Here is a 24,277-nt window from a genome sequence, read left to right as displayed (position 1 = left end):
GAAATGCTACAAGATCTGAGGGGATGGGGTGAGACGGAATGGGAGTCGGAATCCGACACGCCCATCCTGGCCACCCACTAAACAGCCTCCCAGTCTCTAATCTAAGCGCTCCAAGCTGTAGGAAGGGTGGGGGCGGCTGCAATACTGGCAGTTTCGGGGGGGCTCCTTTCCTCAGTAGTTCGTCTTCTTCCCTTTAAGCAGCTACACCAACTTTCTCCATCCCGGCAACGGCGGTGGTGGCTTTTCTTCGAGCAGCAGCAGCGCCGGGAACGTCAGCGGCTTCCCTTTCTCATGTGACGTTCCCGGCGCTTCTGCTGCTTGAAGGAAAGCCGCCGCCGCCGTCGCCACCGTCGGGAAGGAGAAAGTTGGTGTAGCTGCTTAAAGGGAAGAGGACGAACCACTGAGGAATGGAGCCCCCCCCCCCAAAACTGCCGGTATTGCAGCTGCCCCCACCCTTACTACAGCTTGGAGTGCTTAGACCTCAGATCTTTATCCCATAGGACAGTGATTTTCAACCTTTTTTGAGCCGCGGCACATTTTTTACATTTACAAAATCCTGGGGCACACCACCAACCAAAATGACACAAATCAAATAAATAAATAAATAAATAAATAAATAAATACATACATACATACATACATACATACATACATACATAACCCCCTCGTATATACAATCCCATGTAACATCCCCTTATAAATACAGTCAATCATCAATCATCCCTACTCAAATTTATATCTCATTTCTGGGTACTTCTCCTGTCTTTCCCCCTTTTCTCTCTCATGTTTGTCATTTCTCTCTCTTCCTCCCTTTTTCCCTCATTCCTTTTCCCTCTCACTTCTCCTCTTTTTCCATCCCTGTCTCTCTCCCCCCCTTATGTGTGTGTGTGTATACACACTGGAACCATTTCCAAAACCAGTTGAGGGCTGGGGGTTTTTCTCTTTTATTCTTTTCAAAAACAGGTGTGGGCTGGGGGGCGTTTCTTATTATTTGGGTGCTTTTTACCATATGCTTCAAGAATCACCCCTCTCTCTCTCTTTTGTTTCTCTCTCCTCTCATTCTCTGCCTCAATCATTTCTCCTTTTTTCTCCCCTTTTTGTTCTCATTTCTCTCTCTCCTTTCCTCTCCCTATCTGTCTCTCTTGCTTTCTCTCTCTCTTGCTATCTCTTTTTCTCTCTTATTTTCTTTCTCTCTCTCTTGTTCTTTCTCTCTCTCTCTTTCTCTCCCTCCCTCTTTCTCTTTTTCTCACTTTCTCTCTCTTGTTTTCTCTCTCTCTCTCTTGCTTTCTCTCTCTCTCTCTCTTGCTCTCTTTCTCTCCCCCCTTTCTCTCTCTCTCTTTCTCACTTTCTCTCTATCTTGCTGTCTGTTGCTCTCACTCACTCTCGTTCTCTCTCCGTTCTTCTCAGCGGAGGCTGGCGAATGTGATATTCAATGTCGGGAGCACGCGGGCGGTTGCGCGCGCTCCCTACCCCTTTGCTAGCCGCTCAGAATATTCAAAATAAGAAAAGCCTTCACCGGCGAAGGTTTTTCTTATTTTGAATATTCCGAGCGGCTAGCAGGGGGGTAGGGAGCGCGCGCAACCGCCCGCGTGCTCCCGACATTGAATATCACCTTTGCTGGCCTCTGCTGAGAGAACGCCTGCCCCGTCTCTCCTGCAACCCCCTTGCTGAGAGCCCGGGACGAAAGTGCTCTCGCAAAGGTGAGACGGGCAGGGCGTGCGTTCCGGGTGCGGGAGGAGCCACGCCGAAAGGCAGGAGACAGCGGAGGAGGAGAGGGGGGCGGGCGGGGGGCAGCGCCGAAAGGCCGAGGGGGCTGGAGGCACCGTGGGGAGGCAGGGGCGGCCGCGGCTCCCTTCCCTTCTGCTGCTGGCGCCTGCCCGCCCCCCCGCGGGCTGGCAGGGGGATGAGGAGCGTGCGGCCATGAAAAAGGGTGCACGCGGGGGTATTTTGGGGTGCATGCGCACGCGCACACGCGCAGCTTTCGGGGAAGCGATGAGAAGCCATGGGCGCGAGGGTGCCAATAGCGGCGGCGGCGGGGGGCAATAGCGGGGGGGGGAGCCGCCTCGCGGCACACCTGACCATGTCTCGCGGCACACTAGTGTGCCGCGGCACACCGGTTGAAAAACACTGCCATAGGAAATAAAGGAAATAGGGGCTGGAAACCAATTAAACCCATTTCCATTATTTCCTATGGGATAAATTAATTCGGTACTCGACCAAATCGGTTCTCAACCACACTTCTGGAATGAATTGTGGTCGAGAACTGAGGTACCCCTGTATTGTTGTTTGTGTCTCTATTATTTTTGACTGAGTTAATCTGAGTTATTTATCTGTATCTTATTCCTTCTACATCAAGATTTCCAAAATACTTGTAACTAAATTCCATTATGTCTTGGAATAGAATTACAGGTAGTTCATGTTTGCTATACATACATAGTAGCTGAGTTCTCCATAGTTGAGGAGAGCAATGGAGAGGTATTGATCAGGGGGTTTGCACTGAAAATTCTAGAACATGGAGCTCGGGCATTTCTCTCCCAAAACCAAGAGAATCCAACTATTAAGGAAAGACTAACTATAGTACTTGATTATAAAATGAGAATGCTACAGATTTTTTCATGATTATTGCAGTGGTTGTTTAGTTGCATTTATTTCTAAGTGAGAATATGTGAGGTTTTTGCTATAAAAGTTATTATTCCTTCATTTCATTTACTTCTAACTTTACTATTTATAGACACCACCTCCCATAAGAGGAGAATGTACACACTTTAAGTATTATACATCAGGTAATACTTTAAAAAGTAGTCTTTAAGATGCACAAAGATCTTTATTTTTACTAAATATATGTAATAAATATATCATTATCAGTAAAACTATGGTATATATTAATTAAATATATAATATATATAAGTATATGCTGGTCTATGGCCTTAATAACAATGAGATTGATTGCTATTCACCAAAGTGGGTGTTTAGTCCTCTGGATTTCGCATACCAATTACACAGTGACAATACTTTGATTACAATAGTACAGATAGTCTTGGATAATGATATTAGGGAATATCCCTTTATATTTCCTAAATTACTCTTCCACTTCTCCTGTCCAGTGGGTTTGGACATCACATAATTCCTATGGTATGAACTCTTACAAAATTGAAAGTAGAGCAGTATTCAGATTAAAAGGGGGAAATGTGCTGTGGAGCATAGTGCTGTCCTATAGGACTAGTCAGCAATTATTTAAAGCAGGTCTCTTTTCCTGTGATTGCCTGGGCGCTAACTGCAGCACAGACACCCAAAAATGTTTCACATAATAACTTCAAAATACAGTGGTACCTCTACCTACTGTTGTGGTTCAGTCTGAGGCTGCTCAGGGACCGACTGTGTCTCTGCTGGCTCCATGCCCGGAGGAGGAGGACAGCAAAGAGGAGGGGGCTGAACAGTCGGACGGGAGAGAGGAAAATCAGGAATGGGATGAAGGAGAACAGCATGAGAGCCCCGGGGGGGGGGGGGCTCTCCCCAGCCAGTAGTTTGGAGTCATTAGGTGATGAAGCTCAAGCCGTCATTGACATGCGACAGAGACGGTCAGATCAAAGAAAGGAGCAATTAAAGAAGTATTATCAGCACTGAATTAGGAACAGCTGGGTTTGGGTGTGGTCCTCCTTAGCAGGGTTTAAAAGGCAGGCAAGCCCTTGAAGCCATGTGGAGTGTTATCAGTTTGGAGTTGCGTTATCCTGTCTTGTTTCTTGGCGTCTCTGTTCCTGGCTTGTGGCCCAGCAGCTTTGGAAGACCCGTGGGAGGTGTAGGTCTGCTATCTACAGCCTCTGCTTGACAGCAAGAATCCTGTATTGCTGCATGGACTTTTGCCTTCATGGATATATCTGAAGATACAGAATTTTCCTGTTTGTAAGGACATTTTCTGTTACCTGTGTTTTTCTTGAATTTTATAAAACTGCCTTTGCCTTTTACCAGTGTGTCTGGCTTCTCTTTTTGGGTTGGTATTGGCTTCTGGAGTGACCCAGACAGAACACCTACAAATGCCTCTACTTACAAACTTTTCTAGATAAGAACTGGATGTTCAAGATTTTTTTTGCCTCTTTTCAAGAACCATTTTCCACTTGCAAACCCGAGCCTCCGAAACTGTAACCGGAAAAGGCAGGGAGAAGCCTCCAGGGCCTCTCTAGGAATCTCCTGGGAGGAAACAGGGCCTCCACCCTCCCTGTGGTTTCCCCAATCGCACACATCATTTGCTTTTACATTGATTCCTATGGGAAAAATTGCTGCTTCTTACAAACTTTTCTACTTAAGAACCTGGTCACAAAACGAATTAAGTTCGTAAGTAGAGGTATCACTGTATCTTCCTAGATTTTAAGAAAGAGAAGACATCTGGATGCTAAGTTAAGGATATTTTATAATTTTTTTCAGGCTCGTCTTTCAAATCAAGTTGCAGTAAAGGAGAAAAAACACTAGAATTTGTTCCAATAAATCTACATCTGCAGAGAATGCTCGTGCAGGGTCCTTGTATAAAAGGTAGGCTGTATAATGTTATACCTAATAATTTAACTTAAATCATGAAATATCTTTTTATTTCTTCTCTATTGATTTCACTTTTAGATTTGGCTATTTCTGCTGTTGAAATGTATAGAGCTGTATATAAAATTGACAGATAATTATTCATTCAACTGGGGGATTTATAATTATGTAGCTCATGGGAGTTTTATTATAGTAGTATGTTAGTTTTCCTACAATAGATACGTTTATTGCTATTTTAAGCCACCAGGATAGAATGTACATTAAAAAAAACAAACAAATGCCTTTTTAAGAGGGAGTAGGAAAGTCTTAGGGCAGGAAAAAAACCTTCCTATTCTATTCTATTCTATTCTATTCCTAGATGGGTTTGAACAATATAGTACAGTAAGCTCTTCGTTTAGTTTAACATCTGGTGATTATGTAAATGAGACAATAAAAAAGGCTTTCAGGAGGGAAAGAAGCTCCAAAATTCAGAAGAACCCTACAGTGGTAAACCTGGTCATTTGCAAGTGGTTGGGAATTGAAATTCATTTGCAGGGGGGCAAATTTATTTGTATTACTTAGGAGTTTTCGGAGTCTTCGCCCCGAGTCTTCGGAGAGGGGCGGCACACAAATCTAATAAATTATTATTATTATTATTATTATTATTATTATTATTATTAATTATTATTAAAACTACTTTTCATTGCTATAAGATTACAATGCATCCCTATGTGTACAATTTAGTATATAATCTTTCTCTTGCAGATGTTCTTTATGATGTCATCACTGTGGGAGCTCCAGCAGCACATTTTCAGGGATTTAAAAATGGTGGTCTTCAGAAATTATTGAATAAATTTGAGGCAGAAAGACGAAAGTAAGTTAGTCTTACTAACTATTATTATTATTATTATTATTATTACTATTATTATTATTATTATTATTATTTAGATTTGTATGCCGCCCCTCTCCGTAGATTCAGAGATTCAGGGCGGCTTACAGCAATAATAAAAACAATGTATAGCAAATCTAATATTTAAAATATCTTTAAAAAAACGTATTTAAAAAGCAAGACCTACACACAAACATACCATGCAAAATTATATAGGCCTGAGGGAGATGTCTCAATTCTCCCATGCCTGACAGCAGAGGTGGGTTTTGAGGAGTTTACGAAGGGCAAGGAGGGTGGGGGCAATCCTAATCTCCAGGGGGAGTTGGTTCCAGAGGGTCGGGGGGCCACCACAGAGAAGGCTCTTCCCCTGGGTCCCGCCAGACGACATTGTTTAGTCAACGGGACCCGGAGAAGGCCAACTCTGTGGGACCTAACTGGTCACTGGGATTCGTGCGGCAGAAGGCGGTCCCGGAGATATTTCTAAGTTAATTTAGAAATAGTTTGGACTAAATGATTTTGTATTGTATATCAACATTTCTAGCAATTTTTCTCCTTGCGTTATGAAGATAAGGATTATATCAATATTATTAATTCTCTTTTTTTTATTGCTTTTATTAAATGAGTATACGGTAACACATTGATATGTATCTGTTTAGAAAATTAAACTTAAATATCTAATTATAAAAAGTTGTTTTCATTCATCTAATTTTATAGAAAAGGAATTGAAAAACTATAAAAATAAATATATAAAGTTTCTTTAAGAATATAATTATTAATCACAACATAATCATATGTACTTGCAAAAAAAATGAATGGAAGAGGGTGAATCAGTTTATGTCCTTCAGCTGTTTCAATTCAGTAGGGTGCAATGTTAAATCATGCAATATATGTATTTCTGGATGCAATAAATATTTATATTTTGGAACATTTTTGATGCATTTTATATGTAGTTTTAGATATGTGTCATACGTCATATTACAGAATTTGGAAAACTCTTATGAAGATTAGCTGCATTCTAAATCATATACTGGCCGCAGAATGTAATTAGTTCGGCTCACTTACAAATGTGGTCCATATAAAACCCATCTGTTCATCTGTATTAATTTTGTAATTTTGAAAATGAATATTTATTTCAAATACTAACGTACAGTTACGTGACTAAGCAGCTGCATACAGTATATAAGAAAGCACTATTTCATTGTAGAAAAATTATAAATAAAATAAGAGCATAATATAGCATTAGCATTTAGACTTATATACAGTGAAGGCATTGAATTATGGGTGTGGGCACTCATGCATGTGCGATAACATGCGCCCATGCTCTTTGGGCACCTTTGAGAAAAAAAGGTTCACCATCACTGTCCTAAGGCCGTGATGGCGAACCTATGGCACTTGTGCCAGAGATGGCACGTAGAGCCTTATCTGAGGGCACGCAAGGCATTGCCCTATGTCAGCTCCAGTGTGCATGTGTGTGCTGGCTAGCTGATTTTCAGCCTTCTGGAGGGTGGGGGAGGCTGTTTTCACGTTTTCCAGGCTTCAGGAGGCTTCCCTGAAGCTTCCAGAGTGCAAAAAATGGCCCAATGGGCAAACTGGATGTTGTGTTTGGGCCTGGGCCAGCCGTTGCTCCCACAGATGGGAGAGACGCGGCACAAAGTGAATGTGAAAGCCTGTCTGACAGCCAGGAAGATGTGGCAGACAGCCAGGAGGACGAGGCCACTGGGACACAGGATTCAGCAGACAGCCCAGGGGATTTGGCCTGCAGTCCCTCAGACAGTCTTTCCTCCCTGAGTTCTTCTGCAGATCAATATATTGATCTATGTAGCTGAAGAGCTATGCAAAGAAGGGATCGCTTTAAGGAGTATTACAAATCATTATAGGAGCACCTGGGCTGGGTGTGGTTCCCTTAATGAGGGCTAGAGGTATAAAAGGGAACAAAGGCCAAGGCAAACTGTGGCTGTTTATCTGTATTGTTTTGTGGCTCCTGCTTTGAAGTTTCTGTGCCGTTGGAGTTTTCAACCCAGCTTTTTCAGACAAGTGGGAGGTGAAAACTCTGGGACTTGCTGTTTGCTTCAAAGATTCAAAAGGACTCCTGAAATGTCTTTGCTCATTCCAGGTTGTCTTTGTTTGTTTTTCCCTGTGTTTTTTGTATGCGGCTGAAGTAAGCCTTGCATTGTTTTTGGACATTAAGAACTGTTTTTTGAGTAAGCTATTTTTGTTTATCTAATACAAGTTTGCTGATTAGCAGAGCATGTGTGTGTTTGATTTCTTTTCATTGGACTATTACGCATTGCCGAGCCAGTCAGGCAGAACACTGGATGTCTGTTTTTCCAAACTTCCAGTTTGCTCGTTGGGCTGTTTTTTGCATTCTGGAGGCTTCAGGGAAACCTGAAGGTGAAAAATGGCCCAATGTGAGAGGGCTTCATGCACAGGATGTGTACATGAGCAATGTGGCACACAGTTATGTAGTGGCACGAATGTAAGCTAACATGGCAGCACACTCCATTTTTGGCACACAAGAAGAAAAAGGTTTACCATCACTGTCCTAAGGATTGGAATGTGCTATTTTCTTTTTTTAGTCAAATTCTTTTAAAACAGTTTTTGAAAACCAATAAAGCCAGATACAGTGGTACCTCATCTTACGAACGCCTCTTCTAACGAACTTTTCAAGATACGAACCCGGTGTTTAAGATTTTTTTGCCTCTTCTTCCAAACTATTTTCTCCTTACGAACCCAAGCAGCTGCTGCTGGGATGAAGGGGTTTCTTTTTTCCCTCTTTTTTGAAGAAAGAAAAGGGAGGGGCAGCTTGGAGGAGTAAAGATTTTGCATGCTTGCAAAAGCACTGAAACGGTGTCTTTTTAAGAAAGAAAAGGGAGGGGCAGCTTGGAGGAGTAAAGATTTTGCATGCTTGCAAAAGCACTGAAACGGTGTCTTTTTAAGAAAGAAAAGGGAGGGGCAGCTTGGAGGAGTAAAGATTTTGCATGTTTGCAAAGGCACTGAAACTTTGTCTTTTGAAAAAAGAAAAGGGAGGGGCGCCCCTCTTGCCTTTCTTCCTTCCCACTCACCCTTTAGCCTAGCCTTGTTTCTTCCACCCGCCCCCTTTAGCTGCTCCTCCCTGCCCTCTGTTCGCCTCCCTTCTAAAGTTTGGGATTTTCCTGAAGGATTTGCACGCATTATTTGCTTTTACATTGATTCCTATGGGAAACATTGTTTCATTTAACGAACTTTTCACCTTACGAACCTCCTCCTGGAACCAATTAAGTTTGTATGATGAGGTACCACTGTATGTAGAAGAGTCAATTTCAACCAGAAAATAAAGTGATAGTACCAGGCTCTGGTACCCATAGAAACAAAACATGTCTCTAACTATAAAACAGCATTGAACCTCGAACTGTGAGTATTATTAATATTAGATGTATTTTTAGATGAGTATAAGTACATGGAACTTACAATCAACCACACTTTCTCCGGAAGGTTTATTCCCCATTTAAGTCTCCTCTACTAATAGAGCTATTCAGTATGACCGATTCCAGACTGTCTATAAACTGGGCCTGTCGGAAGACTGCCATATTACAGGTTTTGATTGTCAAGCCCGTAAAGGGCAAGCTATTTTATTTGAGGGGAGAGACTAATTAAAATGAGTGCGTAAAAAAGCATCTGTCTCTCCAGTATGAGCTGCACAGTAAAATTGAGACTGTAGTTCTTCAACTACTATTCACAAGAAAGGACATCGTGTAGAAAATGCTCTCTGCCAAATCACATTTGTAAGGCGGGGACTCTCAGTAAAAACACTGCTAGTACATTTTGACTGTAGATATGTCGGGGTTCTGACGGATGCCCTAATTAAATCATATATATATTATATCATATTTATTGGACTTTTATGCCGCCACTCTCCGAGGACTCGGGGCGGCTCACAACATATAATAAAACAATTAATTAAATATATAATCTAAAACTAAAAAGCCTAAAAACCAGTCATTCACATTCAATCAGTTTCTCTCACTCCATTCATTGGCCAAGGGGCAAGAATCTAATGGCCCCAGGCCTGGCGACATAAGTGAGTCTTGAAACACTTGTGGAAGGCAAGGAGGGTGGGGGCAGTACAGACCTCCGGGGGGAGTTGATTCCAGAGGGTCAAGGCCCCCATAGAGAAGGCTTTTCCCCTAAGACCCGCCAATCAGCATTGTCTAGTTGATGGGACCTGGAGGAGGTCAACTCTGTGGGACCTAACTGGTCACTGGGATTTATGCGGCAGGAGGAGGTCCCATAGGTATTCTGGCCCGATGCCATGTAGGGCTTTATAGGTCATAATCATGAGCCTCAAAAGCTTCAAAAGAAATACAGTTATTTATTTATTCATTCATTCATTCATTCATTCGTTCATTCATTCATTCATTCATTCATTCATTCATTCATTCATTCATTCATTGGATTCGTATGCCGCCCCTCTCCACAGACTCTGGGCGGCTAACAACAATGATTAAAACAACCTGTAACAATCCAATTTAATAAAACAACTAAAAAACCCTTATTATAAAAACCAAACATACACACAAACATACCATACATAACTTGTAATGGCCTAGGGGAAAGAATATCTTAACTCCCCCATGCCTGGCAAAAATGGTGGGTCTTGAGTAATTTGTGAAAGACAAGGAGGGTGGGGGCTGTTCTAATCTCTGGGGGGAGTTGATTCCAGAGGGCCGAAGCCACCACAGAGAAGGCTCTTCCCCTGGGGCCGCCAGACGACATTGTTTGGTCGACAGGACCCAGAGAAGGCCAACTCTGTGGGACCTTATCGGCCGCTGGGATTCGTGCGGTAGAAGGCGGTTCCGGATGTATTCTGCCCCAATGCCATGTAGGGCTTTAAAGGTCATTACCAACACTTTGAATTGTGACCGGAAACCGATCGGCAGCCAGTGCAGGCCACGGAGTGTTGCAGAAACGTGGGCGAATCTAGGAAGCCCCACGATTGCTCTCGCGGCCGCATTCTGCACGATCTGAAGTTTCCGAACACTTTTCAAAGGTAGCCCCATGTATAGAGCATTGCAGTAATCGAACCTCGAGGTGATGAGGGCATGAGTGACTGTGAGCAATGACTCCCTGTCCAAATAGGGCCGCAACTGGTGCACCAAGCGAACCTGGGCAAACGCCCTCCTAGCCACAATCGAAAGATGATGTTCCAATGTCAGCTGTGGATCGAGGAGGACGCCCAAGTTGCGGACCCTCTCTGAGGGGGTCAATAGTTCCCCCCCCCAGGGTAATGGATGGACAGATGGAATTGTCCTTGGGAGGCAAGACCCATAGCCACTCCATCTTGTCTGGATTGAGTTTGAGCTTGTTGACACCCATCCAGGCCCCAACAGCCTCCAGGTACCGGCACATTTATTAGGAGCTTCATGTCAGCACGTTCCCAAATGAAGCGAGCTCTGACTGACCCTATGTAATTTACGCCCCAATTATGACCCTGTTTCCCCCCCTTCCCCTAGGGTGTGTCATCAATCACGTTCTCCAATGGAGCAACTTCGCGGATTGTAGAGGTCACTTCCTTCCAGCTGCTATGGGTAATCCTTGGAGAAAGCATGGAATGTGCCTCTATCTTTGGCTGCTGTGCCATTTTCGCCCTAGCCTATGGCAACTCAAGAGCAGACCAGGGATGCTTTACGAGTTGACAGATTCTGCTTGAAGCAATTTCAGTCTTCAAGGTACATAGGAATTTTAAAGTGATTACCATCACCTTGAATTATATCAGAAAAACCACCACCTGATGCAGTTTTCCCAACATTTGTGTTTCATGGCAGTATTGGATTCTCCCAGTTAACATTAAGGCCTGTGAATTTTGTACTCGTTTTATTTGCCTAGAAGTCTTCAAGGGCAGCTTTGAATGTAATTCTATGTGTAGGGTCCATTACAATAAGTAATCAGTGACAATGACAGTCTCAAAATGGGTGAACAGTGCAGTCAGGCGGTAGGGAAAGCAAGTAGGATGCTTGGCTGCATAGCTAGAGGTATAACAAGCAGGAAGAGGGAGATTATGATCCCGCTATATAGAGTGCTGGTGAGACCACATTTGGAATACTGTGTTCAGTTCTGGAGGCCTCACCTACAAAAAGATATTGACAAAATTGAACGGGTCCAAAGATGGGCTACAAGAATTGTGGAAGGTCTTAAGCATAAAACGTATCAGGAAAGACTTAATGAACTCAATCTGTATAATCTGGAGGACAGAAGGAAAAGGGGGGACATGATCGAAACATTTAAATATATTAAAGGGTTAAATAAGGTCTAGGAGGGAAGTGTTTTTAATAGGAAAGTGAACACAAGAACAAGGGGACACAATCTGAAGTTAGTTAGGGGAAAGATCAAAAGCAACATGAGAAAATATTATTTTACTGAAAGAGTAGTAGATCCTTGGAACAAACTTCCAGCAGACGTGGTAGATAAATCCACAGTAACTGAATTTAAACATGCCTGGGATAAACATATATCCATCCTAAGATAAAATACAGAAAATAGTATAAGGGCAGACTAGATGGACAATGAGGTCTTTTTCTGCCGTCAGTCTTCTATGTTTCTATGATCAATTATGTTTTTAGCCCAGGGCTAAAAAGGGTCCAGGCAATCCACTTCTTCCATAACTTTCCTGTACAGTGATACCTCGTCTTACAAACGCCTTGTCATACAACCTTTTCGAGATACAAACCCGGGGTTTAAGATTGTTTTGTCTCTTCTTACAAACTATTTTCACCTTACAAACCCACCACTGCCACTGGGATGCCCCGCCTCCTGACTTCCGTTGCCAGCGAAGCACCCGTTTTTGCACTGCTGGGATTTCCCTGAGCCTCCCCTCCATGGGAAACACCACCTCCAGACTTCCACGTTTTTGCGATGCTGCAGGGGAATCCCAGCAGTGCAAAAATGGGCACTTCGCTGGCAACAGAAGTCCGGAGGTGGTGTTTCGAGGACTTTGGTGTTTTTGTGATGCTGCAATTTCACTGATGCTCCCTTCACTGGGAAACCCCACCTCCAGACTTCCGTTGCCAGCGAAGCGCTCGTTTTTGCGATGCTGGGATTCCCCTACTGGGATTCCCCTGCAGCATTGCAAAAACACAGAAGTCCGGAGGTGGGGTTTCCCATGGAGGGAAGCCTCAGGGGAATCCCAGCAGCGCAAAAATGGGTGCTTTGGCTGGCAAAAGGGGTGAATTTTGGGCTTGCACGCATTAATTGCTTTTCCATTGGTTCCTATGGGAAACATTGTTTCATCTTACAAACTTTTCACCTTAAGAACCTCATCCCGGAACCAATTAAGTTTGTAAGACAAGGTATCACTGTATTGTTATTTTGACTATAGTGATTTGAATGGGCTGGACAGTGTGTCCTCATCTCTGCATGAACAATCCTGGAATATATAACATACTCATTTTTAAAATTTTGATTGAAAAATTATTTAAGAAAAGGTTTTATTTTATTTTGTAGAAAACTTGGAATTCCAGATTTTAATCTTTTTGGAGTTTTAAAAATGTTTGACGTAAATTGTTAATACTGTAGATCATTTTCCAGTATTTATCCTGACCCAATCATAATAGACTGTAGGTAGAAAAATAAATTATATCATATTAAACCAATAAATAAAATAGAAATGCATAAACAAGAAACGCAAAAACAGCCTACTATAGTTACTTCCTTATGAAAAGCAGCTTGTTTTGGAAGATAAAATCTCAATGGATAGTCCACTTTGTTGGAGAATCAGCAGCAAGGAAGTTAATACATGTATATTCTCTCTCAGTGCGTTTGTCTACTACTTCCACATGTTATGTCTCCAAAGTCAATACAGCGTTCCCTCGATTTTCGCGGGTTCGAACTTCGCGAATAGCCTATACTATGTTTTTTCAAAAAATATTAATTAAAAAATACGCAATTTTTTTTCTATACCACTGTTTTTCCTGCCCGATGGCGTCATACCTCATCACCAAACTAATAATTTTTGCAAACAAATAACAAAAAAAAATATTGTTAATAAATAATTATGTTTATAAATATCAGGATCACTAAGTGTCTTATTCAATGGTGAGTACCAGTAATAATGGTGAGTAAATGGTTGTTAAGGGAATGGGAAATGGTAATTTAGGGGTTTAAAGTGTTAAGGGAAGGCTTGTGATACTTTCCATAGCCAAAAATGGTGTATTTATTTCCGCATCTCTACTTCGTGGAAATTTGACTTTCACGGGCGGTGTCGGAACGCATCTCCCGCGAAAATCGAGAGAACACTGTAATTTGTTTTTTCATCCAAATCTTTTTCTATGTCGTTTCGTAATGTCGAACTCTACTTATCTGGCCATTCTGCAATGTGTACATAGAGCTAAAGACCAATACCTCAATTAGAGTTAATTCATTGAAAGATAGCTGTGCAAAATATTTTAATTATTTTTAACCTTGCATACCCTGTTTCCCCGAAAATAAGTCACCCCCGAAAGTAAGACATGGGAGAGGTTTCGTAGAATTGCCTAATATAAGGCATCCCCCAAAAGTAAGACGTAGGAGACGTTTCGTTTCGTAGCATTCCCGAACAGAACGTATATTACACTGCTTTCCATAAATTGCATCGCAGAACACTGCATCAATCAGATTTAAAACACATCCAACATGCATCCAACATGCGGCTGCATGATTGGATGCATTTTTGCTGTAGCAGGACACAGGATACAATTCATTGGAAAAAATAAGACATCCCCTGAAAATAAGACGTAGCACATCTTTGGGAGCAAAAATTAATACAAGACGCTGTCTTATTTTTGGGGAAACACAGTAGTATTGAATTTCTGATTAGGGAGGGAGAAGGGGAGAGAGGGAGGGAGAGGGGGGGAGAGAGAAAGTTAATATAGAAAATGTTATTTGTTTTTGGATTAAAATGTGTTAGTATTTAACTGATTTATTATACCATTAGCTTTCTTTGGCAGCAAACTTCATAATCATACATACAGCAAATTGTTTGGACTTCATCTTAATTTATTTTGTATTGCTACCATATAGAACATTTCGTCTTCACGTTGAATGAATTATTTGTGTTTTCACTATAGAAACATTATTTTAGATTATTATTTTTTAAAACTACATAATACAGCATCATAATAGTTGAAGGCTTATAACTTAAATTTATACAGCATTTTAGGGTTTCATAAATCATATTCATGGAGGACTTTTCTCTCTCATTCAAAAGCTAATCAGATGAGATGCATTGAAGGAAAACTAGGCAGGCTTCTCATTATGAGGGTTTTAAATGCCCCATTACAAACCCAAAGGAATCCAAACTGTCCCTGGAGGCTTATTACAAAAACGAAGAACAAAAACCATGAACAAAGAATCAGATACTACTTTTGGCTCAACTGCTATGCTTTAGTACTAAAATTGGCCTCCTAAATCAGTAGAAAGTTACTAGAATGTGATTAAATTTTTAATCACTTGTAGAGTTATTTTAATTAATGAAGGTAATTTAAACACTTGGTTAGTTTAAAAAAAACAATTTTAATCTGAAGATACCTATGCAGTACACTATTATTTTAATAGGAAGTTAAATATATATATATATTGAAGCAGACTTTCCTTTAACAAAGTATGAATCTTTGTTTAACCAGTTTCCTCCACTCGAAACAGAATATAGATTAACAACACTGGGTCTAGAAATCTTAGAACTACGGCGCCTAAAACACGATTTTAAGTATTGCCCACAAGATCATATGCTGCAACGTCCTACCGGTCAATGACTACTTCAGCTTCAACCGCAACAACACAAGAGCACGCAACAGATTCAAACTTAATATTAACCGCTCCAAACTTGACTGTAAAAAATATGACTTTAACAATCGAGTTGTCGAAGCGTGGAACTCATTACCGGACTCAATAGTGTCAACCCCTAACACCCAACATATCTTCCTTAGACTATCCATGATTGACCTCTCCAGGTTCCTAAGAGGTCAGTAAGGGGCATACATAAGTGCACTAGTGTGCCTTTCGTCCCCTGTCCAATTGTCTTTCCTTTATCTCATATATCATATATATTTTCTTCCTTTCATATATCTTCTCCTCTATTTTTACATATTATCTTTATATATATTACTTCATGTCTATTCTCTTTCATATGTATTGTGTATTGGACAAATGAATGAATGAATGAATAAATGAATAAATAAATAAATAAATATTTTACCACAGATGAAAGAGCCTGTCCTTTTTCCTGTACCTAATGTAATTATTAGTTCACATGAAATAAAAATTCTTTTATTTAAAAATAACATTAAATTGTTATTTACTTTAACCAGAAAAGGCAGGAAGTGAGAAGGAGGGAGATAGTGGGGTCAGGTCATACTCCCAGATAGTTGAAACATGGTTTAGGGCAGTGTTTCCCAATCTTGGCAACTTGAAGATATCTGGACTTCAACTCCCAGAATTCCCCAGCCAGCAAATGCTGGCTGGGGAATTCTGGGAATTGAAGTCCAAACGTCTTCAAGTTGCCAAGGTTGGGAAACACTGGTTTAGGGAACCAGAAAAGTATAGTCAAATTAGTCCAATGAAAGTCAGTTTTTAGTGTTCTTTTTACTATGTAAATCAGAACAGTAAACTCTTGATTTAATCGACTAATAGTATTTGGATTTAGAAGTTCTAAATCCAAATATCTGTTATATATGATTGTCTTATGCACATATAAATGGGGAACACGGTTTTATATAGGACAAAAAGTGAATGGATTTAAACTCTTTTTAATGTGCATTTATATTAATTAATTTATTCAATTAATTAAAATGCAATGAAATCAGAAATATTTAAAGTTGCTTGATTGGGAATATTTTTCCCTTTGATCAAGTTTGAGTGAAATTCTTGGAAAACCTTCCAATTCTTGGAAAACCTTCCAGTAGAAGTCCAATACATTTGGAAAGATTTAGGTTGAAGAAAACTGTTATATTCTTAAACAAGTTTTCTTAGATTGAAAATTAATTAAATATTTCTCTGATCTGCTTTTCTGTATTAATGCTAATAACAATGTTTTATCTGTTACATTTTTATCCACTGTGATTATAAACTTTCATGTATATATTTTTTCTTATATTGGAGTGAGTAATCTTGTCCTTTTAAATGTCTGTATTTGATATTTCTCTATTCATAGAAACATAGAAACATAGAAGTCTGACGGCAGAAAAAGACCTCATGGTCCATCTAGTCTGCCCTTATACTATTTTCTGTATTTTATCTTAGGATGGATATATGTTTATCCCAGGCATGTTTAAATTCAGTTACTGTGGATTTATCTACCACATCTGCTGGAAGTTTGTTCCAAGGATCTACTACTTTTTCAGTAAAATAATATTTTCTCATGTTGCTTTTGATCTTTCCCCCAACTAACTTCAGATTGTGTCCCCTTGTTCTTCTGTTCACTTTCCTATTAAAAACACTTCCCTCCTGGACCTTATTTAACCCTTTAATATATTTAAATGTTTCGATCATGTCCCCCCTTTTCCTTCTGTCCTCCAGACTATATTCTGTATTGTACAGATATGTATTGTGCATCAAACTGACCCAAAGACATCTGTCACCTTCCAGCTTTTCTGCTCAATCTAATTATAGGACTTGTTGCCTTAGAGACCACTTGGCTCTATCTTTTAAACAGCTGGTTAAAATACATCCTTGCAGGAGAAAGCTTGGTAATCTCCTGGGAGAACAACATTGATCATAAAATTCCATTCTTATAGTTTTCTTCAAAACAGGCTAGATTCCCAGAATTTAAATGATGGTGTTCCTAATATTTGTAGCCTTGCCTCTTACTCTAAAATTATTTGAGGCTCTTGTGTCTTGCCACAGTTTAATACATTATACATAATACAGTAAAATACTTTTTTTCTACAAATACTGGAAGAATCGCATTCAAAATTGACTGTGCTAGTGAAGAGATGCAGAGTTAATAGCCTATATTGTCCTCTTCTATTCTCCTAATAAAGAAATTCATTCATCGTGAATTATAAAGAATGGCAGAGATCTCACATCTTACATGCTTTATCTTTGATAAGGCCAAAAACCAAATATTTTTCTTAATACTGCTGAATTTTGTGCTTTGTTAATGGCATAATAAGTGATCAGAAGTAAATTAATATTTAAGTGGGTTTTAAACCAAAGTTTTATTTTATCTAATTTATGTGGCTGATATTTTTACTATAAAAAGTGCATTTTAATATATAGACTTTAATTTAAAAATGGAAAACTAGCAGGGGGAAATAAAAATGGTAGGATTTCAGTCTTGTTGTTAATTCAAAAAGGATTTTAAGCTTCCTATATATCTCATCAATATGTCTAAACGAGGTGGGAGTTCCACTTACCGGTCGCTACCTGGCGGCGCAAGATTTGGCTTCCGCACATGCATAGCAAGCAAAATCTCGCCCTTGGGCACGCTCTCCCTTGCGCAATTTTGGTGATTTCCGGCAATTTCTTTGCTTCCACACATGCACATGTGCAGAAAGCAAAAAACTGCTCCAAATTGGTGAAATCTCGTGTACGAAAGTGTCCTCGCGTAAGATTTGCTGTGCATGCGCAAAAGCCAAATCTTGTGTGTGCATCTCAATTTCTTCCCCCAGAACCCTGATCCCACCCGTACCAGTTACAACCCATTACTGGTTTAAACCGGTGATGCCCCTCCTAAGCATCTCTAAAATCCTGATGCCACCCCCCATATTAATAGATAGATAGATAGATAGATAGATAGATAGATAGATAGATAGATAGATAGATAGATAGATAGATAGATAGATAGATAGATAGATAGATAGTATAAATTCATTCAAAAAGTCTTTTATCATTACTTTTTGTTCTGCCGGGCTCTATCGTATGAGTCTCCCAAAAATTCAAGGGTACAAATTTCAGACACACACACACTTGAAAGTTCAAAAAAATGTTCTTTATCACAAAAATTCAAAAGAAACAAAGCACGCTTTTTGTATTGCAAAGAGCACTTGTCCCAAAACAACCTGGTAGTCTGTACAATCCCCTTAATTGGTCCTTAAGTACTTAGCTAGCAGCTGTGAAGGAACGTCACAGCCCTCCTTCTTCCACGAAGTGAGACCCCCACACTTTGCTCTGCTTTGGTTTCAAAGTCGTGAAAAATCAACAAACAAAGTCTGGAAACAGCAAAGCACGGTCCTGAAGAAACAACGATCAGATAATCTTCCACAACGGCCAAACCAGCACGCTGCTATTTATATCAGCAGCTCTAATTACTGGAGCCCCACCCAAACACAGGTGGACTCTCTTATCTCCTGTAATATTTCCTCAATTGGTCTCTTCTATGCATAATTCTGCGTCTGCGTGGGTCTAACACTTCCTCATCCGAATCGACCGAAGATAATGGACATTGGCTTCCTGGGCTGTGTGCCAGGCCCCCTCTTCCAAGTCACCCCCACCTTCTTCGTCCAAGGAAACTGCACTACCTGATTCTGTCGGCAATAAAACAGGCCTATGACATGTTGATGTTTCCCCTGCATCCACCTCCACAATCCTTGGGGCAGGATCTGGGCCAGAGCCAACCACAACAACTTTTTATCCTTATTTTCTAATGTTATTTTTATACAAATTATCATCCTATAATTGTTTGAGAAATATATATAAATATATAAAAATAAAATAGTTATCTTCTGCTTTAGCTACTACCACCGCTTCAATAATCTTGCAATTGATTATATCTTCCAGTTATTTCAGAGTATATCTGTTAAATCCACTTGCCCTTTTTAATTTGTCATATTAAAAACTGTTGAGTTTTTAATGTCTTTTAAGCTCTCCACCTTCTTGACTTAATGATAGTTTAACTTGCCACATCTATAAATTTAAATATGTGATCTCTATGACACCTTGCATATTGTGTGTCTAAAATACATTTTGAGTAGCATTTAACAATGTATTAATTGCAAAAACCTGGTGACTCAGTTAGGGTACATAGATTTTAGATAATTGTTTAGATATTTTATCACAAAATCAGAATTAACAGACTTAATTTCTTTTTGCTCATTTGCAAGAATTTCTAAGCAATAGAAGTTTAGAAATAAATGGTAAGGCAGAGAATTAAAGGCAAGAGTTTAATAAAGTAAACTCAGTCAATCTAATGTATAACAAACAACACATTCATTACCTCCAATCCCTTAATTCTTGTCAATGGTCTGTATTTCAACCATATCCTTACAATGCTTCATACAAGATTATTTGTTTTTTAGACTTATATCTCTCTTTGTTAAGAACCTAATCAATTCTATCCAAATACCATGTTCTTGGCCTCCCTTCCCCCCTTTCTTTTCTTCTCATTCTAGTCACATTTTATATATTTGTTTTTAATTCTGGCTTTACATATTCTCTAGATATGACTAGATCACTCCAAAATGCTTCCTTAAGCATATCACTGGTTCTTGCATTTAATGTACATTAAATACATTTGTTATTGATATTTGACACACACAAACATTTTCATTCCAACTACCCAATGTACTTTTAAGTTTCCTCTGACATACCTAACTCTTACTTATATAACAAAGTAGGCAGAAGCATGCCCTTACATCTCTTCTTTCACGTTTTAAGGCATACATTCATCTTTAAAAGACTTCATTCTATCTACTGCTATCATTTGCACTTCTTAAAACTTTTACAACTGTAATAGCTTAACTTTACTATTTGAATCTAAACAATACACCAAAATGAATTTGATCTTTTTTACTTGTTTCTAAATTTTATATAGATGCTTTATATCTCTTAAAACAAATGACCCTGGGTACCATACAGCAAGATGATAAAAGATATTTGCTACAAAATGATAAATTTGTTAATTATGACAAAAAATTGTGGATTTCCGACTTTACTGCTTAAGACTCTCTTAGCCAAAGATAGAATAGCCTGTGTATTCTTTATTCAATATTTATTATTTAGTTTATTTGATTTATAATCAAAGCCCTCCAAAAGCTAACAGAGTAATTTTGTATATAGCAAGTAATAATAAATGGAATTGAGCACAGAGAATGAAGTAGCTCATCAATAGAAGAAAAGCCAGGAATAAGAATCTTCCTTAAGGCTATTATAAATTGCCAAATGTTTTTGGGGGGTTTTGGAGTTTGTATAAATCTCTGTTTCCTTCACAATTGTCAAGATAAGGCCTGTGTCTGCTTTGTTTTGATGTATTTCATAATGCAATACACAAGAGTTTATTTGGAAAACTTCAGAGAATAATTAATTTCAGTAACACCGCCTGTAGCATTCATCAACAAAAGGTTACCATCTTTTACAAGGTTTATTTTCTAATCTACAGTAAATTGAGTTTTAAAATAATGCCTATAAATATGTGACAATAAACTTTCTAATACCTTTCCACATTTATTATAAAACTTACGAAATCCTTTGTGTACATAAAATGTTATCACTTAAAGCTGAAAATAGTTATGACTTTATAATAATTATTTGGGTGTCATGTCTTATCTTGCAGTACTGGGTACCAATGTATTTATTATTCACCTGAAAACATTGCCAAGGCAAGAGAAATCCTCAGTAACATCAATCAATTACAGCCTCTCATATCAAGTCATGCAGACACATTACTTAATTCGGCCAGACAACAGTTGCCAGAAAGCTTGAAGAATTCCTTAGCGATGCTTTCAGAAACTGTAAGTTTCAAAAATAATCCCTACTGTGGAAACTAGATTATCAGATGCCTAGATATTGCTTTGGTCTGTGGAACCTGCCTTCCTCCGTATGAGGAACAGTTGACTAGTTACAAGCTTCAGATGATTGTAATTCTGTTCTTCTCTGTTTCGATTGTTATCAAGGAATGTTATGCATATTAAACTTGATGCTTTTAGTATAAAACAGACAAGTCTGTAACATATTACATTTAAACTAGCAACTGATGAATAATAAATAATTACTATTTTTGAAGAGTGAGAACTCACATATATCATTTATAGTGTATTCTTCCCTACCTTTATAATTTATTTGTGCCTGATGTACTGTGGCATAACTATAAAAAGAGGAAAATAAAACTGATGGAGAAACAGCTTTCGACCTGTTACAACTTTGAAGTACCATTTATTGTTAAGTACATTGCATACCCATATATTTTGTTTTAAACAAATCTTGGCCTTTTCTGCTTTATCCGTTAAACAGAATTTGACATTTTGAATTCAGACATCTTTTGGTCTTTGGAATAAGGAAAAGACAAAATGCAGAGCCTCTAATATACTCCTTTGCCAGTAACTTATAATGACATGCATCATATTTTAATGGTATGAAATTATAAATTTGCATTTGAGATAATTAAAATCACCTCGACTAACAGTCATTGATAATCTCATACCCATTCCCCATTAGTTAATATATCGGATGGTATATGGTTGGGTTTTTTTAATTCAATTATGTGTTCTGTAAAATAATACTTTATTTTACTAGTTATGAATACTTCCAGATTTCCAATGAACATTTCTGAATTACCAGAATTTGAATATTAATTTGTCCTTCACTCAGTTATCAAGTGTCCAAATTGTAATACAGTGTTCCCTCGATTTTCGCGGGTTCAAACTTCGCGGAAAGTCTATACCACGGTTTTTTAAAAATATTAATTAAAAAAATACTTTGTGGGTTTTTCCCCTATACCACGGTTTTTTCCACCCGATGACGTCCTATGTCATCGCCAAACTTTCATCTGCCTTTAATAAATATTTTTTAAAATAAACTTTAATAAATAAACATGGTGAGTAATAATCTGAATGGTTGCTAAGGGAATGGAAAATTGCAATTTAGGGGTTTAAAGTGTTAAGGGAAGGCTTGTGATACTGTTCATAGCCAAAAATGGTGTATTTACTTCCTCATCTCTACTTCGTGGAAATTCGACTTTCGCGGGCGGTCTCAGAACGCATCCCCCGTGAAAAGCGAGGGAACACTGTAGTATGACTAGGGTAGTAGTGCAATGGTTACAACTTTGAGAACAGATTGTCACTTTTTTAGAGGCCATCATGATTTCAAAGTGTTATTAAACAAATGGTGGTAAATTAAGGACTACCTGTATACTATATTTCAAATGTAATCTTGTTGTGCTTTTGCTTCTATTTATCTCATTATGAGTCTAAATATTTGCCTTTTTTGACAATGATGACACAAAAGATGTTTTATTGACTCCATAACATCTTTTCAAAAGTAAGCCTCGTTGAGTTAATGTTTATTCTTATTTTTACGTAAGTCTTTACATAGTCTTAAAGTGTATAATATCCTTTGGGTTGTACAAGTTTTGAAAAAGATTTAGAAAAAGTACTTTGGACCTTATGTAAGATCAGCACTGCAGTTCTCTCATATTTCTGGTTTCCATGCAAGCATGAAAACATTTGCAATTGTTTTAGGAGGTTGACATTAAAGTGAATGCAACTATTAAAGCAAACACAACTTTTTTCAGTGTCTGAACAAAACTTCTAATGAATAGCAGAGCTGTCCTGTGCTGGTGAGAGATCCAAAACACTTCTAAATCATGCCTTGCAACATGAATACTTGCAATTTTCATGTTACAGAAATTTCACATAAATAAAAAAGACTTGCAGAATGACTGGGTTCTATTTCTGTTTTTATCCTGAAAAATTGTATTTGAACTTTCCTAGCTATGGAATAGTGTACAGTGGCTGTACATAGCTCACTTAAGTTTAGAGCTATGATTTATAAGCCATAAAGACAGGGTTGGCATGGCACATATCTTGATTCAACAAGCCTTATATGAGAGCCTGTAGAGTATATGTTGTTATCTTAGCTCTGAGACTGCATTACCTACCTGTTGTTGATTGGCCGCTCATCTTAATTTTAGACAGAGTTATTTGTTCACGCCTTTAAGGATCAGCTTATCAGAAGTGCCCTTTTAGCTTTATACACAGCCCGCCCTGGATGTGTCTTAAAAAAACCAGCTTTGCAAAAGAATAACTCTGAAGAGAATAGCGAACAGCAAAATCCGGATCATCCATCACAAATCAAGAGACAAGATTCCATACCTCACCACTCAGAATATGATGAGGAAGAGTGGGTAAGTAACTTCAAAACCTCATTTTTGTCCTCTACTTTTTATTCCATTGTAAATACGAACTGAATAATCAAATTATCACAGATAATCCCCACTCGGTTAAAGACCTTGGTATACTAATAACAAAAGATTTAAGTGCCAAAGTCCACTGCAACAATATAGCCAAGAAGGCTTCAAGAGTTGTAAACCTAATCCTACGTAGCTTCTGCTCTGGCAATCTCACACTACTTACCAGAGCTTACAAAACTTTTGCCAGACCCATCCTCGAATACAGCTCATCTGTTTGGAACCCATATCGCATCTCAGACATTAACACCCTTGAAAATGTCCAAAGATACTTCACCAGAAGAGCCCTTCACTCCTCCACTCGAAATAGAATACCCTATGAGACTAGACTTTCAATCCTGGGCCTAGAAAGTTTAGAAATAAGACGCCTTAAACAAGATCTAAGTATTGCCCACAAGATCATATGCTGCAACGTCCTGCCTGTCGGCGACTACTTCAGCTTCAACCACAACAACACAAGAGCACACAACAGATTTAAACTTAATATTAACTGCTCCAAACTTGACTGTAAAAAATATGACTTCAGTAACCGAGTTGTCGAAGCGTGGAACTCATTACCGGACTCCATAGTGTCATCCCCAAACCCCCAACACTTTACCTTTAGATTATCTATGGTTGACCTATCCAGATTCCTAAGAGGTCAGTAAGGGGCGAGTACAAGTGCACTAGAGTGCCTTCCGTCCCCTGTCCTATTGCTCTCCTATATCTCCTATACCTTCCCTCTATTCCTATATCTCTTCTTCTATTCTTTCATT

The 24,277-nt window shown here is 39.0% G+C and overlaps 1 protein-coding gene across 5 annotated transcripts in view; it reads left to right on the top strand.

Moving 5' to 3' along the window:
- Positions 1-24,277, top strand: part of INPP4B (inositol polyphosphate-4-phosphatase type II B) — a 270,218-nt gene that overhangs the window by 147,554 nt on the left and 98,387 nt on the right. For all 5 annotated transcript variants that reach the window (XM_070757759.1, XM_070757756.1, XM_070757758.1 and 2 more), the window contains 4 exons: positions 4,420-4,524; positions 5,272-5,380; positions 20,892-21,069; positions 23,247-23,459. In XM_070757759.1, coding sequence (XP_070613860.1) covers positions 4,420-4,524; positions 5,272-5,380; positions 20,892-21,069; positions 23,247-23,459 — 605 coding nt within the window. The remainder of the gene's footprint in view (positions 1-4,419; positions 4,525-5,271; positions 5,381-20,891; positions 21,070-23,246; positions 23,460-24,277) is intronic.

The sequence above is a fragment of the Erythrolamprus reginae genome, chromosome 7 (assembly GCF_031021105.1).
Source record: "Erythrolamprus reginae isolate rEryReg1 chromosome 7, rEryReg1.hap1, whole genome shotgun sequence".
Lineage (NCBI taxonomy): Eukaryota > Metazoa > Chordata > Lepidosauria > Squamata > Dipsadidae > Erythrolamprus > Erythrolamprus reginae.
Note: the sequence above shows the minus strand (reverse complement) of the source record. Positions and strands in the feature narration are given on the sequence as shown.